Consider the following 20000-nt stretch of genomic DNA (forward strand, 5'->3'; position numbering starts at 1 on the left):
AGAGAGAGAGAGAGAGAGAGAGAGAGAGAGAGAGAGAGAATTCCTTGCTAATTATATGCTGCAAAAGCTCTAACTTCCTGCTGCTCCGACTAATCCCACAGGTGCCAGTGCTCACTTCCCCATTCATGGGTAGGTATGTATGACATGGCAGTCATTTTTCACAGTGACAGATTTACATGTAGAAGAAGCTGCTTAACCTTCCACCGGAGGTTAACCATACCTTATGCAAACACTGTCACGGTGTCGGTTTAACAAGGAGACACACTTTTAAGGGTACCGTTCCTGTTTGGAAGAGTAACTAGAAGGTACAGTGTAAATAACTTAATTTAACAGTGTACTTCTCCAGATCCTAAAAATAAATAAATACATACATAAAAAATCCAACATAAGCCTTGCTTTAGAGAAACAATCATGTGTGAAACTGCTATTCTCATGTATGATGACCTGTATGTTTTGTAAATGAAATACACACATTTAGTTCATTACTACCTCGGACAGAGTGAAAAGCTAGAGACATAGCTAAGCTTTGGAGTCTGAAAGTACAGCAGGAACCTTCTGTAGCCCAGCTCAGGCGTGCAAAGGCTCAATGATAACTTAAAAACTGATTAATAGGGGACACATAACTGTCTTGGTAATTGTTAAAAAAAAAAACCCAGCTTTTAACTGGTTAATGTATACGTTTCATTATTTTGGCATATACACATCAATTTCTGTTTTGTATTTCAGTGAAAAACATCCTACAGCATTCAAAAGCATTTGGTTTTGAATATATGTCCTCAAAAAATTTAAGACAACAAATAGTTAAGTATTCCTGTGATGCTACCATAAAAAAACTTAATTTACTTGCTTTATGAAGTAGCACAATTATATTGCACCTATGTAGAAAGCCAAAAGGAACAGAGTCAAACCCTTCAAACTAGATTGATGCCAACTTAAGTATTATGTTTATCATCTGTATTACGAGAGAGGACTAGCTTCTGGAAGGGGGCAGAGGGAAGAAAATTAAACAATGAAAAGAAAATTAAATAACGAAATTTATAAGGATGTGTTTCTTTCAAGACTTTAAAATAGATTTTCTATTTTTTAAATAGTAAGACAAATGTTATCTACTAATTAACATATGTGAGGCCCTAGGTTAGGTCTCTAGCAAAACACACACACACACACACACACACACACACACACACACACACACACATATATGGAGCACTGACATTTTATGTATCTATAGACACTGATAGTTTTATATGTATCTACATGTATATTGCATGTACATATGTATATGCACATATATATGTGTATACGCATGTGTATTCTAGTGCATGTGAATAGTGTTCTAGTATATGTAGATACCAGAGGACAGCCTCTGCTATATTCTTTTTCAAGAACTATCAATCTGTCTTTTTTGTAGTCAGGGTGAGTCACTGCCACTGTACAAGGGTTTTTCATGCATGCTCTGGAGAAGAAAACTCAGGAATTCATACTTGCATGGTAAAGAGTTTACTAAGGTCTTGCCTCTGCCCCTGATCTCAGATATTTCTAATATGCCCTACAATTACAAAGCAAGCTAGCATACTACTTGGGTCTTCATAATGCCCCCATGAAGTGGCACAGAGACCACTTCAGTATCCTCAGTGCCAAGAAAGAAAAAACGGAAGCCACAGGCGCGGCAGTGCCAGCGGCCTAAGGAAGGACCTGACACCGATGCTGGGCTTTATGTCATCTGTGTGATCCAGAGCTAAGGTTAAGCCACGTTAGGGAGCTTTAAGATTTCACAGGCTTGGCAACGAGTATAAAGAGAGAATGTCTGAAAGGACTGCTACTGAGGAGGCCACTGTCACCGAACTGGCTTATCTTGTCTCTTATGTCCCGTTCCTCTCAGCATAGACACACTCCTCTTCCTCTTCCACTTTCATCCTTGCAAGCTCCTAGTTCCAAGTTTCTTGGATGAGACCCTTAACTATTCATGACAGCTTTCTACAGGAAAGTTAAAAAGGTATGCTGCTTTAAAATGACTTACGTGATCTGTCCCCAGCAATACAGATACAGTCAATGGATGCTGATTTTGTAGAATGTAGCCACTAGATTTTATTTTCTAATCAATGGTAATGCACGGTAATAACTAACATTTACTGAGTACTAATTGCACTCTAGGAAGCCTGGAAAGTACTTACTCACAATAAGCCTGTAAGAGGTATAATTATATCTTCATTTAATAGACAAAGAAATTGGTGCCCAGGGTTACACTGATATTATAAGCTGAGTGCTGGAGGGAGAAGCCAGACACAGGCAGTCTGGCTCCCCTAAGGAACCATGCTACTTGATTAAACAAATACCCCATATTATTGTTTCAGACGATACTGTACAAAGGTTTTTATTTATCATTTAACTTTGTATATTTGCTGCGTGTGGATGTTCCTGAGAATGACCGGGGCTCTGCTCGCCATGGTGCTCCTGTGCAGGTCAGGGGAGCATGGTAGGCACTGGTCCTCATCTTCAACCTTATTTGCAGTCGGGTTCCTCTTTTGGTGTTAACTGCTGGCTATGTCAGGCTAACCAGCCCACATTCTTCTGGGGAGATCTTCATCTCTCTATCTCTATCTTGCTGTAGGAATGCTGAGATGACAGACATGAGCTATATGATATCTGGCTTTATGTGGTTCTAGAGACCCGGACTGGACCCAAGTCCCCACACTTGAGAAATAAGTGCTTTTACTGACTGAGACACAGCCTAGCCTCTCATCCCTTTCTAATGTTCATTTTATTACATTTTAGCTGATTTATTGTGTTTGCATGTGTTTATGTGTACATGTATGGGGTGTGTGCATGCACGTGCAACTGTTGGGAGTTGGTTCTTTCCCACCATCTGTATTCTGAGGATTGAACTCAAGTCACCAGGCTTGATTCCAGCTGCCTTTAACCACCCAGTCACCTTGTTACCCCTCCTGCCAGTGAAAACATATATAGACATAATTTTTATTTTTAAAGGATTAAAAAAAATTTAGTGTGTGTGTGTGTGTGTGTGTGTGTGTNTGTGTGTGTGTGTGTGTGTGTGTGTGTGTGTGTGTACCTGTGAACACAGAAGCCACTGGAGGTCAGAGCGTCAGATCCCTCGGAGCTAGGATTACAGGCAGTTGGGAGCTACCAGATAAGAATGCTGGGAACTGCACTTGGATGTTCTATAAGATTAATACATGCTCTTAACTGCTGGAGTGTTTCTCCTACCCCAGATGGGTGATTTTAAAAATTGTTATTAACTTTAGTACCTATAACACTTCGACCCTACCAAGCTTTGGTTTGGGCCTAGTGTTCATGTTTATAAAGTCAATGTAAACAGTTTCCTCTTGATCCTGAACTTAACATCTGGCTGATACTCTCTCATCTGTGTTCCTCTCTTCTAGATACTGCGACTGCAACTGGTTATTACCATAACCAAGCCTTTTTTTTTTAAAGAAAACTGGGTGTGGTGCTACATGCCTGTAATCTTAGGACTTGGAAGGTGGGAAGTATAAGGATTAAGATTTTTAAGGTCATTTTCAGATACAGTCAATTTCGGACCAACCTGGTCTATATAAGAACCTGTTTTATAGCCCCTCCAAACTTCAAACCATCTGAAATCTTCAACATGAACTCACTACAGCTCGATGATGGATGGTGAGGTACATCTGCTAAAACTATGCTCATAATGTGCTATTCTCAAGTTGTTAAACTTAAAGACTTGCCCTCTCTCTTCCTCTTCACCCATTTATCCTGTGTGGGGATATACAGCCTTGGCTGACCTGCAACTCGCCTGGACCAGTCTTGTCTTGAATTCACAGACATCTGGTCCACCTGCCTCTGCCTCTGAGTGCTGGGATAAAACACATGCACCACCATTCCTGGCTCAACAATTTCTCTTAGCCTCAATTGTGTGGTAATTCCAAGCAGGTAGGTCTCGAGAGCATGAATCTCCCTCCCGCTTTTAGAATACAAATATTTAATTTCATAGGTAATTTTTATTGCATCGTGAAACAGTGTTTTTACTGATTTGTTTTCAAAACAATTTCCAGCACTCTTCTCAGGACTCTGAGAAGGCTTTATTCCTTTTACAGCTTTCTTTGTTTCCCCCTAGCATTTATCTTCTCATCATCCCCTGGGAGAGACAGACACTCAGAATTCAAAGAGTAGAAGCTTGTCTGTAGGAATAATGCAAATTATATAACTCCTTTACCCATTTTATAGAAAACTAAACTGAGGTCACCTAATTAAAAATCCATGACCACACAGTTAATCCAACTGTCCAAGGCCACATAAAATGAATTAAAACTCAGCCATTACTAAGTACTAGGCCAACGAATTAATTGTGTAGGTGGCACCAGATATGTTTGTGTGTGTGTGTGTCTCTGTGTGTGTGTGTGTGTGGTCAGAGGACAACATGGCAGGGTCACTTCTTTTCTTCTAGCATGTAGGTTTTAGAGATTGGATTCAGGATTTCAGGGTCAGCAGCAAGCCATCCCCATTTGTCAACTTTGTAAAATTCAACTAATCAATTCTTCCAATGGACTATGTTTTTGGTGTTTTACCTAAATATTCATTACCAAACACAAGACTCTCTATATTTTCTTTTATATTTTCCTTTGAATGATACATACTAGTGTTCTTTGCATATGGTTCTAGGATATCTTAATTTTCATAAAATGGGGTCAGTACCATCCTTTCTTTATGAAATTTTCTTAAAAGACCAGTTCAGACAGATACACTTGCTGGAGCATGAGCATAAACAATAATAATAGCTATCAGGATCTCATGATTTAAAAATTAATAGGTATTTGCAATAGAATTGCAAGGTGGAGATCTGAGGGAAAAATTCATCCACTGGCAATTGGCCCTGGCCAGGACATCTCTATGGGACAAATAGCTGTGCTCCAAGTGGTAGCTTGATTGGGTAATGACCATGACCCTTGTATTCATCTAAGATTGTTGTAGGTATGTTGAGGAGCTTGGGGGTGGCTACCATAACACTGCTTAATTTGGCATGTCTATAAAACACCTTATTCTCAGACCCTGAGCTGATGGACGTTTGGGATGCATGGTTTCATGAAGAATGCCCATGGTCTGGTACACATTAAACACAATTGTATCAGTGGTTTCAGTGAAGACTTAAGGGTTTTTAATCCTAATGATAAGAGTTGTTCAGATAATACGTGCATTTGAATAGCACTGGGGCTCTTGGGGAGAGGAGCCATGATAAAGATCAGCATATATTTTAAGGACTTCCCTGATGAAGGAATAGCAGGGCTAGGATTAATGGGCAGAATTCACAGAAACGCAGATCAGTCCATGGTGCTTAAGAGGAGGCTGCCTAACAGCCAGCTTGGAATCACTGAAATAACTCAACAGAGCTCAGAGAATCTTTGAGAACGATGTCAAAGGATGATCTTTTTGTTCGGAGGAGAGGGAATTAAGCACTTTCTGTCTCTCTCAGCTAAGATTTTATGACGTAATGAGGATCTAGTTCAGAGTCAAATTGAAAGCTTCAAAAGCTCCAGAGGCACAAGTAATTATGATATCCTATTCTACTTCAATTCAAGATACAAGATGCATAAGTAGTCCAAAGAAGTACATGTGTGTATGAAGGCCTGCTTTTCTGGAGACAAAATATAGAACCTTCCCCTTAATTCGTACATTCTCTCCTTTATGCATATATTTACCCCTATTTATTTCTCAGCACTGATTCTAAGTACAAGACTGATAGACTGCAAAGCGTCCTTTGAGAGTCATACTGTAAGTAAAATGTTCCAAAGAAACCCCAACAAATGGCAGGAATACCCAGATTAGACATCACCACGCCTTATCCCTGCATGCCAGGTCCAACTGGGGCACAGCCAGCAGAGGTGAGCCACACTCTGTCCACTAAGCTCTATCCACAGGCTCACTGCTCTGCCTCCATTTCCAAGGAGGTTTGTAGGAGGGACCCTAGGAACATTTGGTTCCATCTAGGACACAGCAATCATAGGTAAGCAGCATGCTGTCCCCTGAGATCCACTGTCAGAACCAAGGCTTTGCCTGCCTCCCCAAAGGGTCCAGTTGGCACCAGGAACATCTAGGCAACACCAGGGACAACCAGATGGCTAAAGGCCAGCTTAAAAACACAAACAACTAGAGCCAGAAGAATGTAGCACTTAGCCTACTACAGCAGGCCCCAGATATCCTAACACAGGCAACGCATAAGAAGGTGACCTTAAATACAATCATATAAAGATGATAAAAGCCTTCAAAGAGGAAATGAATAAACCACATAAAGAAATACAGAAAAATACAACTAAACAGGTGAAATAAATGAATAAAACTAATGGACACTTGATTTTTGACAAAGAAGTCAAAACCATACAATAATAATAATAATAATAAAGCATCTTCAACAAATAGTGCTGGTATAACTTGATGCCTGCATATAGACAAATGCAAATACACCCATATTTATCACATGGTACAAAGCTCAAGTCCAAGTGGATCAAAGGCCTCTCCATAAAACTGGATACACTAAATCTAATAGAAGATAAAGTAGGGAACAGCCTTGAAATCTTTGGTACAGGAGCCAACTTCCTGAACATAACACTAACAGCTCAGGCACTAAGGTCAACAGTTAATAAATGGGATCTAATGAAATGGAAAAGCTTCTACAAGGCTAAGAACACTATTAATAGGACAAAATGGCAGCCTACAGAATGGGAAAAGATCTTCACCAACCCTATATTTGACAGAGGGGTATTATTCAAAATATATAAAGAACTCAACAAATCAAACACCAACAAGCCAAATGAAGCAATTAAAATTTGGGTTACAGAGCTAAACAAAGATTTCTCAACAGAGGAGTCTCTAATGGCTAAGAAGCACCTAAAGAAGTGTTCAATGCTCTTAGTCATCAGAAAAACACAAGATTCAACTTTGTACATGTTAGAATGGCTAAGATCAAAAACTCAAGGGACAGTACATGCTGGCAAAGATGTGGAGCAAGGAAAACACTCCTCCATTGCTGGTGGGAAGTGTATTTGGTAAGTTCTCCGAAAATTGGAAATAGATCTAACTCAAGACCCAGTTATACTACTGGTGAGTACATGCCCAAAAGATGTTCCACCATACCATAAGAACATTTGCTCACTTATGTTCACAGCAGTTTTATTTTTTATAGTCAGAAAGTGGAAACAACCCAGATGTCTCTCAACTGAAGAATGGATACAGAAAATGTGGAATATGTATATAATAGAATACGACTATGCCATTAAAGACAAGGACATCATAAAAATTTCAGGCAAATGGATAGAACTAGAAAATATCATCTTGAGTAACCTAGACCCAAAAAGGCAGGCATGGTATGTACTCACTAATAAGTAGACATTAGCCATAAAGTATGGGATAAATATGATACAATCCACAGACCCAAAGCTAAGTTACAAGGGTGGCCCAAGGTAGGGTACTTGAATCTCACATAGAAGGGGACATAAAATAGACATTGGAAGTGAATGACATAAGGAAGTTGGTGGGATAGGGGACAAAGGGGGGAATGGGGAGGAGATCAGGTATGGGGAGAACAGGCTTGGTAGGGTGGAGGGCCTGGGAGAGAGAAGGAAAATCAGTGTGGGGGGGCATTTCTGGAACTAGCATGAGTCCTGGGACAGGGGAGGCTCCTGGAGGATATGGGTATGACCTTAGTTAAGACTCCTACGCAGCAGGAGATACGGAGCCTGAAATGGCCACTGGCTATTAGCCAGTCAGGGTTTCCAGAGGTAGGAGGGGAACACCAAGCCACCCACAAAAACCTTGACCCCAAATTAGCCTTGCATACAAGATGTGCAGGGATAAAGATGGAGCAGAGATCTAGGGAATGGTCCACCAATGATGCCCCAACTTGAGACCCACCCCATGGGAGAAAGCCAATCCATGATTCTATTAGTGATACTCTGCAATGCTTGCAGACAGAGGCCTAGCATAAGAGTCTTCTGAGATTCTTTACCCAGCAGCTGATGGAAACAGATGTGGAGACTCACAGCCAACATTAGAAGGAGCTCAGCGAGTCTTGCGGAAGAGTTAGGGGCAGGATCTTGGGAGTCAGAGGAATCAAGGACACTACAAGAAAATCTAGAGCCAACTAACCTGGGCCCATGGGGCCTCTCAGAGGCTGAACTAATGCCAAAGAGCATGCATGGTCCAGACCTAGGCACCTTACACTTCTGTAGTAGACATGCAGCTTGGTCTTCATGTGGGTCCCCTAACAGTTGGATCAGAGTCACCTTTGACTTGGATTCTTTTGCCAAAGGGATGCCTTGGGTTTCCTTTCCTCTAGCTAGGCTGCTTTGACTGCCAGTGGGAGAGGATACACTTAGTTCTGATGCCACTTGAAGTACTAGGGTGGGATGGTACCAAGGGTGGGCATGCACTCCACTTTTCTGAGGAGAAGGGGAAGGGGTAAGGGGAATAATGGAGTGGTAAAGTGGGACTGGGAGGGGAAGAGTGAGGGAGCTACAATCAGGATATAAAGTAAATACATAATTTAATAAAAAAGACTATGACATCAGTCATACTGGCGACAAGATGCAGGTGAGTATTCTAAAAGTAAGAGCTACCTGCAGCCCTTATTCAAGGATTCTCAGCAGTCATACCAATCATATTCACATCAATGCTCTGTTCTGAGGATGCTCAAGCTCAAGGAGGTAAGTTATATCTAGCAATTTGCTAGGTTTAAGGACAGTTGACATACTTTAATTGTATGAAAATTGATAACATATGCTCAAAACCATAATTAGATCAGTATATGCTTTAATTATCCATAGCCCATATATTTGATTGTGCTAGTAATAGAATTTAAAGCCCAAGTTAATTCAGTACATCTTAAAAATACTATACTAAATTGGCTTATGGGTTTATTTTATTCCATGATTTCTACTTCTGGTATCTTAAGTGTTGAACAAATTTATAGGTCACACTGTTTATTAAGTCTTTATTTCCAAAGAACTCTTGGAAAAACTCAATGGCTAAACAAGTCACAGTTGATTTGCTACCTTTGTATTTACAAATGGAGTTTACTGAACCTTTAGTGTTATTTTAATTGTTACTAGCAACCAGTTAGAACCTTCATATAAAGATCAAGGTCAAGTACTGTTTTATATCGTGTAAGGCATTGTCTGTCCCAACCCAGAGGGCTGTGAAGTTCTCTTTGAAGCTCCAATGCCAAGTTCTCATGTTGAGCTAACTTTGTGACAGCTCCTAAGTTATAGTAGGAAAAGTAAGATCTGCTGAAATGCTGCTGCCAAGCTTTTATTATGAGGGCTAGTGTTTGTTTAATGAAAGGAGATGGTACTGGTTTAAAGAACTGAAGACAACTGAAGCCAATTCATAATTATGAGGGGCTTGGGGAGAGAAGGAGGGGGAAGATGGATGGATGGTTGGGAGGGGAAAGGAAAACGGATTTAAAATTACTTACAGGGACATCCACATATTTTGCAGCTGCTTTCACCTTAAATGGGAAAGAAAAGAATAATTATGAGAATCCTTAACTGGCATGCAAGTGCTGTGGTAATTGTTAAGAGACAACATGAGAGAACTCACTGAGATACTTACAGTGAAGGACAGGATGGATGAGAAGAAAGTGCCTTCATCATATCTCGACAGCTTCGAAAGCACCCCTTCCAACACTGAAACAAACTGCAACGGAGGTCATGGTGAGCGTGAGAACTTAGTCTATGAGCAGGGAGGACACTCTGTACACAGGCACACACACACACACACACACACACACACACACACTCTGTACACAGACACACACACACACACACACACACACACACACACATACAATTTTGCCACCCATGGATTGGGAGTCGGTTACCCATATATGTGGCCCAAGAAAGTCCTTCAATAAGAATGGCCAAAAGGAGCCAAAAGCTGGACACCCCTGATTTGAACCATAAATAAGAACTGCTTTTTACTTTAATACAGACACTTACAGTGATAACTAAACTTAGTAAAAAATCCATCATGTATGACTGTGTAGCGATCAACTTTTTCTACATATACAGAGGAGACTGACCTGTGAAGACTGAGCAGTAGAAGATAGGTGTGACATTTAGGGCTTTTATAACATTAGAACACATCTGGCATTCTTTAATAAACATTTATTAAAATCCCCTGTCTCTCCAGGGTCAGTCCAATGCAGACATCACCTCGTCTACTAGTTATGTGCGGATGTTGGAGAGAAGAAGGAGAAGGATTGGGATTCAAATTGCTACAGAGAAAGTTCCCATTTCTAAAACTTTTCTTTTTCCTCTCCACTCCTTTTCCTCCTCCCCTTCTTCCTCTTCCAAACCCTGCCTTCTCTATCCTTCCCCATCTCTCTTCTGTTTTTGTGACAGGGTATTCCATTCTGGCCTTGACGATCCTGTGTCTTCAAGAATGACTCTTAACATCTGATCCTCCTGCTTTTTTCCTTTTTGAATGCTGGGATTATAGGCATGCACCACCATGCCTATTTTATTTGAGGCTGAGGATCTAAACCAAGCTTTGTGCATGCTAGGTAAGCAAGCATTCTACCAATCTGAGTTATATCCCTAGCCTGCCCCACCCCCATCACACACACATAAAATAAATAAATAAATAAATAAATAAATCATATACACACGTATAACATATACATTTATACATACAAACATACATATATTCATTGTTGGCATGTGTGTGGATATGTCACATATGTGCATGGAGGTCAGGGTCCGTTCTCTCCATTTAATACATGGGTCTCATTCAGGAATTTATTTATTTATTTATTTATTTATTTTTTAAAGATTTATTTATTTATTTATTTATTTGTTTATTTGTGTCTTCAGAAGAGGGAGTCAGATCTTGTTAAGGATGGTTGTGAGCCACCATGTGGTTGCTGGGATTTGAACTCTGCACCTTTGGAAGAGCAGTTGGGTGCTCTTCCCCACTGAGCCATCTCACCAGCCCCCTCATTCAGGAATTTAATTCAGGACATCCTGCTTGGCTGCACGCGCCCTAACTGGCCAGTTTTATATTTCTACAATATAAAAGAAGTATTCATCAACATAAAACTGTAAAATCTAATTCTGTTGTCTAGAAACTTATCTGATATGAAGACTCGTGGAAAAGATAAAGCAATAAGAACATATTACCCTGCTTCTTTCCTCTGTATATCTAAAATAATATACACTATTGACAAATTACATACTCCCAAAGGGAAAACACTGACAAGGTTTTTTAAATACGAAAAGGGAAATTAACGAAGGCTGGTTTTTGTTCACATAGCAGCTTCTGCAACAAAGTGATAATAGTTCCAGGGACATGGCTTATTAGTCTCTGGTGACCACAGAACTCACGTTGAGTGCACAGGAGATAATGCTTTCTCTATGGCTGGTCAATTACTGCAAAATAGTTTATGTAAAAGAAACGAAAACTTCCCCATAGGCTTCTTCACCACATCATTTGTGATGTGATGTAAGAATGCAGAAACACGATCATGGGAACTGCAGCGCAAAGGGACACTTCTCAGGGAGAACTGCAGTCAGTTGGGGAGCTGTCGTGAGGGTTCGACAGTGAAATCTACAAACTTACAAATTACCCAGGGCCCAGAGTCTACTTGCTACTTTCCTCCTGCCCGTTAAGAGTTCTTATCAAACAGGACCGACTGCCAAGCTTAACCTAAGGTGGTTTGCCAAGCCGCGGAGGCCCCAGAAGCCCAGTCCTCCAGGGCTCTGTCAGACTACGGGAAGGGAATTCCAGACTTAATGGCCCTCTGTGGAAAACGCCTCATCTCTTATAGCGCAAATCTTGAGAGCAAGTGTTTGCCAGGTGATCTCATTTGCCATGAGGCGCGACAACTACTATGGTTACCGACAACCGGAGGCATCAAAGGCACAGCACCTGATCCTTGCTGTGTGTGTAGTCACTTTGTTTACACAGGAGAATAGTGCTAAGGGTAAGGTAAAGTAGAGGCAAACATTCTACTGACGGAGGTAGAGGATGAGGAGTCAAGTTGTATCCCCGCTGCTGTCTGGATACTGGGTTATTTTGCTTCTCTGGCCTCAAGGGGACAATAAAGCTTCCCACTCGCCTGACAAGGATGGCACTAAGAACTGTAGAGGTCACTAATATGAAAAGATTAAAATTAGAAAATATTAAAAAGACAGGGTCTCTCTCTATAGCTCTGGATCCTCTGGAACTCACTCTGTAGACCAGGCTGGCCCTCAGATTCAGAGATCCACCTGCCTCTGCCTCCCAAGTGCTATGAATAAAGGTGTACACCATTATGCCTGATGAATAAAAAGAATTATCGTGACTGGTGTGATTAGTTAAATTTTAGTCATGGGTTTTCTGAATAACTAAATATGTTGAGTTAGGTAGGACTGTTAAGGACAACGAATAATAATGACTTTGGCTCACAGACAAATAGGTGTGAATCAATGAACTGTATGTGGGTGTCCATAATGGTGGAGTGGAATTGAGGCTGTCAGACCTCTTGAACCCTGCCTGCTTTGGACACATTGGTTGGCTAGCATGGGAGAAAAGCTTGGAAGATAAGTGGTCTGCCAAAGAGCCCACATTCTTCAACATTGTGCCACAGAACAGAGAGACTTGAGATGATTCGTCACGACCTGTGTCCAAGCACCTAAGAAGTTTTTGTTTGCTAAATGCCATTTCTGTTAGAATGATCACTAAACCCCTGAGACAGAAAAGACAAACATGAAGGAGAGCTAGGCTTTCCTTATTAGGAGAATACAAAGTCGAGGAAGGAAAGGACATGGATGTGAACTTGCCATGACCCAGATGTGGCTGATATAGGGGACACATAGTATATAGAGACAGAGGAGGAAAAGAATCATTTTGAAGGACTCAGTTCAAAATAAAAAAAGGCAGATAACTCTATGGAGCAAGGTTTGGATTTCAGGGCAGCAGAAATGGAACTGACCCTCAGGAAGCCTCTTGGATGGGAATTGAGGAAAGAGGCCTTTCTACTGAGGCTCCTGGTAGCCTGTCTTGTCTCTGGATAGAGAGCATTGCCGGACTATAGCAGAGTAAACCCCATGCAGGGGCCGCAACCCTGCCACATACAGTGCTCTTTGCTTCTACTTCAACAATAGTAGAAAGTCTCTGTTTGGGTTCCTTTCTGTCCCAAATGGTCCCCAAGGAGGCACGAACACAGGAGAGACTCTAAGGGCTTATAGAGATTACACCCCTGGGACCAACTAAGTGAGACCCACAGTTCCTACAGGAAGGTTTTTCTTTGTAGGATTGGTGTCGAGGCCCACATGGCAGAACAGCTATCTTCCAAGTCAGGCTTTATTAAAATCAAGATTAGTAACAGCGTATTTTTCCATTTGGTTTTTAATTGCACAAAACAGCAAGAATCCAAAGAAATCCTGTTAAATAGTGAGCTTCCTCGCTGCATCTTTAACTGTTTCCTGTGAACTTTCTCCATACAGCTCTGGGAGACTATAAATACTTATGGCTTTGCCTTGTGCTTTCTGCTCTCCTGAGGGTGTTGGGTTGGAATGAAACCCTGCAATTTCTTTGTTTCCCTGTTCTTTATTGTGGATGTCATGCACTGGGTTTGTTTGAGTAACACTTAACACTCGGAGTCTGTCTGGGTAATTACTGCCTTTGCCTCATGATACATACTCCCGAGGAAATGCAAGACGAAAGCGCTCCGAAATGACTGTTGGAGCAGAACGAGGAGTGCTGTAAGACACAACGGGGTTTAAATATCCTGTTGAAGTTTAAGAAGGTATAACGATATGAACTAACTGGTACCCCCCCAGAGCCGTGTCTCTGGTTGCATATGTAACGGGCTGTCTGATTCATATATTCATAGCAGGTTATAAAACCCATGAATCCTGAGAAGTGATGGGGTCTACAGGCTGCTAGGTTCTTCACACAGTTACTGCTTTTCCAGCTGTGAAGTGAACAAGTGAGGGGTGCATCCTTTACACAGCAAATTTTAAATATGTCCATAGAAAGTAGAGCCATTCGTAGGAAGAGTGATCCCCAAAACAATGCATGCTATTCTAGACAAAAGCAAGTGAGACTTAGGATGTCAATTAGCAGAAGTTTTCGCTGTTACAATCAGGGCTAACTAGTATTAAAATTTCACATGCAACCAGATAATCAAAGCCTGAAAGAAAATTGGCTTTCTTCCTTAAATAGAATGTCACAATTATGATGGCTCATTTTCTCTCCTCTCTCTGGAACTGTGAATCAGGTCCTGGTAGCTTTGTTCTGACTCTGAAAACATCTTTCTGGATCACAGACATCTGTGAGAAGGATGGCTAGTTCTTGACAGTACTTATTTTTGAAATGCCGTGTCTTGCAAGCAACCACAACACCACACCTGGCCCAGCGGCGATCAAATTCCCTAGCCATCTTTCCCCAGTGTTCCCTCTTCCTTTGTTCTGCCCAGTGAAGTGACTCCGCTTTACTTTCTACCTCTCTTAGCCCTTAACCATGTAAGCCATTCCTTTTAAGCACACATTTCGATTTAATCAAGTACCTTCTGCATATATGGCCTTGATCCAAAGAAGTAAATTTAATCAAAATAATCTTACCACGCTGGGTTGGCAAGATAGTTCCATTATATCATCAAGGCAGTCAGGTTGTATTTACTCTCTGCCCACCTTATTTCTCAGAGGAGTTTAGAATAAAGTGGTCTATGTTCTCAGAAAGAACATCTATATCCACACACTATAAATTTATATAACTATATACTCAATGACAAAGTATTTTACTCCCAATATTCCCTTCTCTTTTCCTTCTCAAACATATCTGAAGATGAAGGAAGTTGAGCATTATCACACTGTTCTTTTAATTCACACCCAGACTAAGAGTGCCTCAGTAATAGGGACATGTCCTGACAGTTACTCATTTTCTTTATTATTGGCTTTCTTAATTCTTGGTCCTGACCAACCCCCCCCCCCACCCAGTTCTTCTTTAGTATCCTCATTACTACACACATGAACTCATCTTGATCGCCTCAACCTACAGATTCTTTCCTTGTCACCTCTAGCCACCTGTCCAAACCAGTCTTGGGGCATACATGCCTGTGTGGAACAAATACACAGTGAGCGTGCCCTCTGGCTGGTCGGTCCACCCATACTCGAGGACAGAACCGGAGTGTGGACTTGCCACTCTTTCCCTCCGTGATCTTTGGGACTTCTGTAGGGTGCCGTGGAAAGGTCACAGGTTTAGTGGCCACCAGGGATCTACTGGTATGTACCTTGTGACCTCAATTATCTACTTTTGCATCTGTGAATGGGGAAACTGGAATATGGGTGTCAGGTCCACCCTGGGAGATGGAGTCACATGGGTGGGGCTCCGGACCTCCTTTCAGCCAGAGCAGCTTAACTTCAGTTAGTGCTATATTTGCTTTTCTTACTTATCCCAAATTGTGGACAACTCAATTAGTTTTTAACATGAGGTAGCAATAAATATAGTATTTAGTATTAGATTTAGATTTAGTATTCCACCTACCATTTTTCCCCCTTTGGAAAAATGCTCTCAATTCCCCTCTGCTGAGAGCACCTCTGTGACATGCTTCTTTTAAGGCTGCTCCCCTCTTCCCACTCCCCACCCCTCCCCCCTCCCCCATCCTCTGAGGGCTCCAGTTGCAGCACTTCAGGCCTGGGAGTAACAGCTATCAAGGGTGCATCAATTCAAATTATCACATTGATAATTTCAGCCCACATATGTCTCCTCGCTCCTTTGTATCCAAGGGTCTCCACTGGCATCTACCTTGTCTATCTCAAGGGTAAACCTGATCATACTGTGGCCCACTCATACTGCCATCATGATCCTTCCCTCTAGATATGTTTCTCTTCGGAGGGCACTCGAACCACTGGATGATGCTGGATTCTTTTCTGTGATTCATGTCATAGAAGTAAGAGTAGCCCTCACCGTTGGCTGCCTCGGCGCTGCACTGAAAACCCTGCTCACGGGTATAAATCCCTGCTTAAGTGCTTGGGATTAGCTTCCTGGAGGTCAACCTAACAGCCCTCTGCCAAGTCTGTTTGCTACAGGCCTTCAGATGAATCTTCTAATAGAGAGCTGGTTAATTCTCCACCCTGCCTTGCACCTCTCCCATCTTTCAGTGACTTCCCACTGCTCTTGGGATCAGGGCTCAAAACTCCTTAGCACATCCTATCAGCTTCTCCTCACCTCTTTCAGCTTCATTTTACACCAGGCCCTGGTGCCTGCAGAGGTTCCTTCCTAACTGCTATGCCCCTCTTTTTCTGGCTGACTCCTTCATTGTTGAGAATTCAGTTTCTGCTTGAGAAAAACTTGTCCTCCAACTACGTAAGGCACCGAGTCCTATGATTTGTGATACACCACACACTGGTCTTGATGTGCCTAATGTTTGTTAGCTTGTCCCTCCCAAGGGGTCAGAAAACTCCCTAAAGACCAGGACCTTGGCTGTTTTGCTACCACTGTATCTCTGGCATTGAGCACACTGCCTGGCACACAGCTGCATCTTGAAAATCTGTGATGCTTCAAGATCATGAGTTTCAGTGCTTTTTTTTTTTTTCTCTTGTCCCTTTTTACTAAAATCTTTAAAAACATCATATAGCCTTATGAAAAGCGATTTATTTAAAGTTCCAGGTTATAGACAGAACAGACTTCTTTTAATACTATTTACTAAATAAATACTCACTGTTGTATGAGAAGCACTCTGCATAGTATAAAGTGTAATGGAGACAATGAACTTCTTGAGTTCAAAACATTGAATATGAACACGTGGTAAGTGATGAAAGAAGTGTGGGCGATTTATTAAATTTGCCCAGGATGGTGAGATGGCTTCTAGGAAGGAGATCGTAGTCTATTTCAGCAGAGTTGTAAGAGGAAGGAAGGAAGAGCTCCAGGGTATGGATCTGGCTTGTGAAAGGCACAGAGCTTCCACAAGTAACTGAGAAATCACTGGGATGCTGGAAATATTAGAGCCTGGGCCGTGAGGAAGAGTGCTGCGGGAGCAAAGGTGATAAAAGTGAAAAGACTTGGTGGTGCCTGGTGTGTGTGTGCGTGTGCGTGTGTGTGTGTGTGTGTGTGTGTGTGTGTGTGTGTGTACCACTCCCAGAGTCTCTTCTAAGAATTCATAAGTTTCTGTAGGAATTCGTAATAAAGGATACCAGGGAAGGTCAAGATAAGAACAATGTACTCTTACACACTGTATGGTCATGAATATTACATCTAGTCTGAATGCACCAATTATGATTTCTCGTGGGACATTAACAAAAAAAAAAAAACAGTCAAGTGCAAGGTACAGTTTAGAAAATGATGGCAATGCAATAAGGCACAAGCCCCAGGAGCACCTTGAAGGTAGGATACGCTTGCAGGTCTGTTTGACCTACCTTGTGTTCTGAAAGGCATTCTTGCTGCAGTGTGGAGACCTGATGGGCAGAGGGGGAAAGATGGTGGCAAGCTGCAAGGTATGGACTTAAACGTGCATTGAAAAGAGGGTAGCAGAGAATCAGACAGGGCAGAAAAGAGCATTCCCAGAAGACTGACTCAATAGGCTGGGTATTCTCTCATGTGAGGAGGGTCAGAGAGCTCTAAGAAGCCAGGGATCCTAGGATGGAGCTGCTTTTACAGTGGGGTGACCAGTAATACCAATGGACTCAGGAAATGCAGAAGAGAAAGCACTTAGGTTGGAGAGCAACAATAGTAGTATGGATTCATGTTTAAATAGTACTTAAAGCATCCAAACTTCTTTCCTAAGATTATCTGCATCAATTTTATACTAACAGGTACTTCTTCATAAATCTCTATCAATCATATTAGTAAATATTAGAATTCTGGTAAATGAAACTGGCATATGCTAATAAGTACTTCTACTTTATAATTGAAGAAACAAATCCCCCAAGGAGTCTGCTTATGTACGTCAAGATGAGACAATTAACAGGGGAGTCCGAATTTCAGGGCAGGTCTGAGGGTGGGTTTTAGACATGATTCCATACTGATGATTACATACTGCCCTTCATATACGAGTGCAGTTAGAATCACCGGTATGGAGTTAAGCCAAAAGAAAGTCACAGAGATTTGTAAAGTAAATTAAAATGAGACCAATGAAATCCAAGGAAACCAGCATTTAGTGGCTAACCAGAGAAAAGTGTACAAAAAGGAGGAGGATCTTTCTTATACATAAGGGACACATGCTGAATGCTACGTGAGTCTGAAGACATGAGATAAGAGGATATAGCCATGGAACTGAAGTCGGGCAGCACAAAGGAAGGAAGTGTGGAACGCATCAACACATCAACTGTATGTACCAACATGCAGAGAATCATGAATGTACTAGAAGAGAGCTCTGCAGTAGGTGGTGAAACAGAAGCAGGACTCTGTGAGTGGGAGGGGTCTGAGATACACCACTCTCAGGAAAGAGGTAAGGAATCCTGAGAATCAAGGAATAGGTGCTGGGAGAGCCAAGAGCATGGAGGAGCAGGAAACCATTGGGATAAAACCAGACAGCAGTTGCAAAAACAACTTCAGATGTCCAGGAACAAGAGGAGACCCACACTGCAACCACTAAACCAGCCCAGAGAGTCCAGGAAGCCCGATTAGAGGAGTGGTCCCAGTCAGAGGACAATCTTACCATCTTACAGCATTGAAAGCCAGTGGAGAGATTTGTCATGCACAGACTCCTACTGGACGACCTGGTTTCATGGCAGAGACCCATCATCTCTAGAGGGCTATGTCAGGGAGCCATCTGACAGTAAGCCTACTATATTTGTGGTCAAAACACGCTGCTGCTATATCACCACGCCCGAATGCCTGATGCTAGGTGTCATGATAGAGAGTCTTTTCATTTTGTTTTGAGACAGGGTTTCTCTACATGTCGCTGGCCGTCCTAGAACTTGCTCTGTTCACCGGGCTGTCAACTGAATTCAAGTGATCTGCTAAGTGAATCAGGAAAACGCATTGATGATAAATTTAATAAGGAGGCAGAAGTAATAAAAAGAAACTCTATGACAGAAATCTATAAAGGCTGAGTTGGAAAAAAAAATAAAGTTCAACCGAGAGCTTTAACAGTCAATAGAGGACAAAAAGAACTTGTGAGACCACAAGAAGTCCAAGGCATCTGAAATTAACATCCAATCAGAGGAGTGCAAGGGACAGTATGAAAGAGTGGAGGCAGTGCAGGGACTCTTGCTCAGCTTCCTGACTACAGGCAGTGTGAGCAGCGCCTCACTGTCCCTGACAAGGACAAAATGCAGCCTCTCACACTGTCAGTCCCGAGAAACCCTTCTTCCTGTAAGTTCCCTTCCATAGTTGTGATCAGGGTATCATGCGGCAGTATTCTGAAGCCATTTGCTTTAGCGATTGTTTCCTATCCCAAGAGCCGTTACCAGAGAATTTGAAACACACACACCAAGGCAAAAGATATCAACAATAACCCTGCTACCCAGCACTGGTGACATTCAAAGTAGCATGTTTCTGAGGTAATGCAATTTCAGATCATACTTTAGCCTTTTACGTGCTCATCTTTTATCCATTTGGCACTATATTATAAAACATCCATTGTCAGTCATTAAGACTCCCACAAATCACAGATTAAATAGATGTCTGACAGCTTTGCTATTTCTCTAATTGAAAGTTGCTTCCAAATTCTGGTAGGGTACAACACAACAAATATCAAGTGGGAATACATTGTGCATATATGAGTATTGTGAAATATGCCAAAAGATAAAAGGATTATTAGATGCATTTGATATTTCTAAAGTGTCTTCCAGACAGACTCTACCAATTTAGATCCCATGTATGTAGAACGGAGTGGCTCACTTCATAGTTTTCAATAGTGTCAACTTAAAATCATCTAAGCTCATTTAGTGCAAAAGCTGGTACCTGTGCTCCTTAAATTATTAATAAGGATTAAAAATTTCAATTGTTATCTAAAACATAATGTTTACTTATAAAATATGTGGTTTTTTTTTGTAACTGACACATTCTTTTTTTCTTTTGGTTTTTCG

The 20000-nt window shown here is 41.6% G+C and overlaps 1 protein-coding gene across 12 annotated transcripts in view; it reads right to left on the reverse strand.

Annotated features, from left to right (window-relative positions):
* The window catches only part of Cadps2 (calcium dependent secretion activator 2), a 518996-nt gene that overhangs the window by 28864 nt on the left and 470132 nt on the right, over nt 1–20000 (reverse strand). For all 12 annotated transcript variants that reach the window (XM_029533832.1, XM_021190679.2, XM_029533805.1 and 9 more), the window contains 2 exons: nt 9598–9681; nt 9461–9493 (listed from right to left, as the gene is read on the reverse strand). In XM_029533832.1, the coding sequence (XP_029389692.1) occupies nt 9461–9493; nt 9598–9681 (117 nt within the window). The remainder of the gene's footprint in view (nt 1–9460; nt 9494–9597; nt 9682–20000) is intronic.

Source organism: Mus pahari, chromosome 2 (assembly GCF_900095145.1).
Source record: "Mus pahari chromosome 2, PAHARI_EIJ_v1.1, whole genome shotgun sequence".
Taxonomy (NCBI): Eukaryota; Metazoa; Chordata; class Mammalia; order Rodentia; family Muridae; genus Mus; species Mus pahari.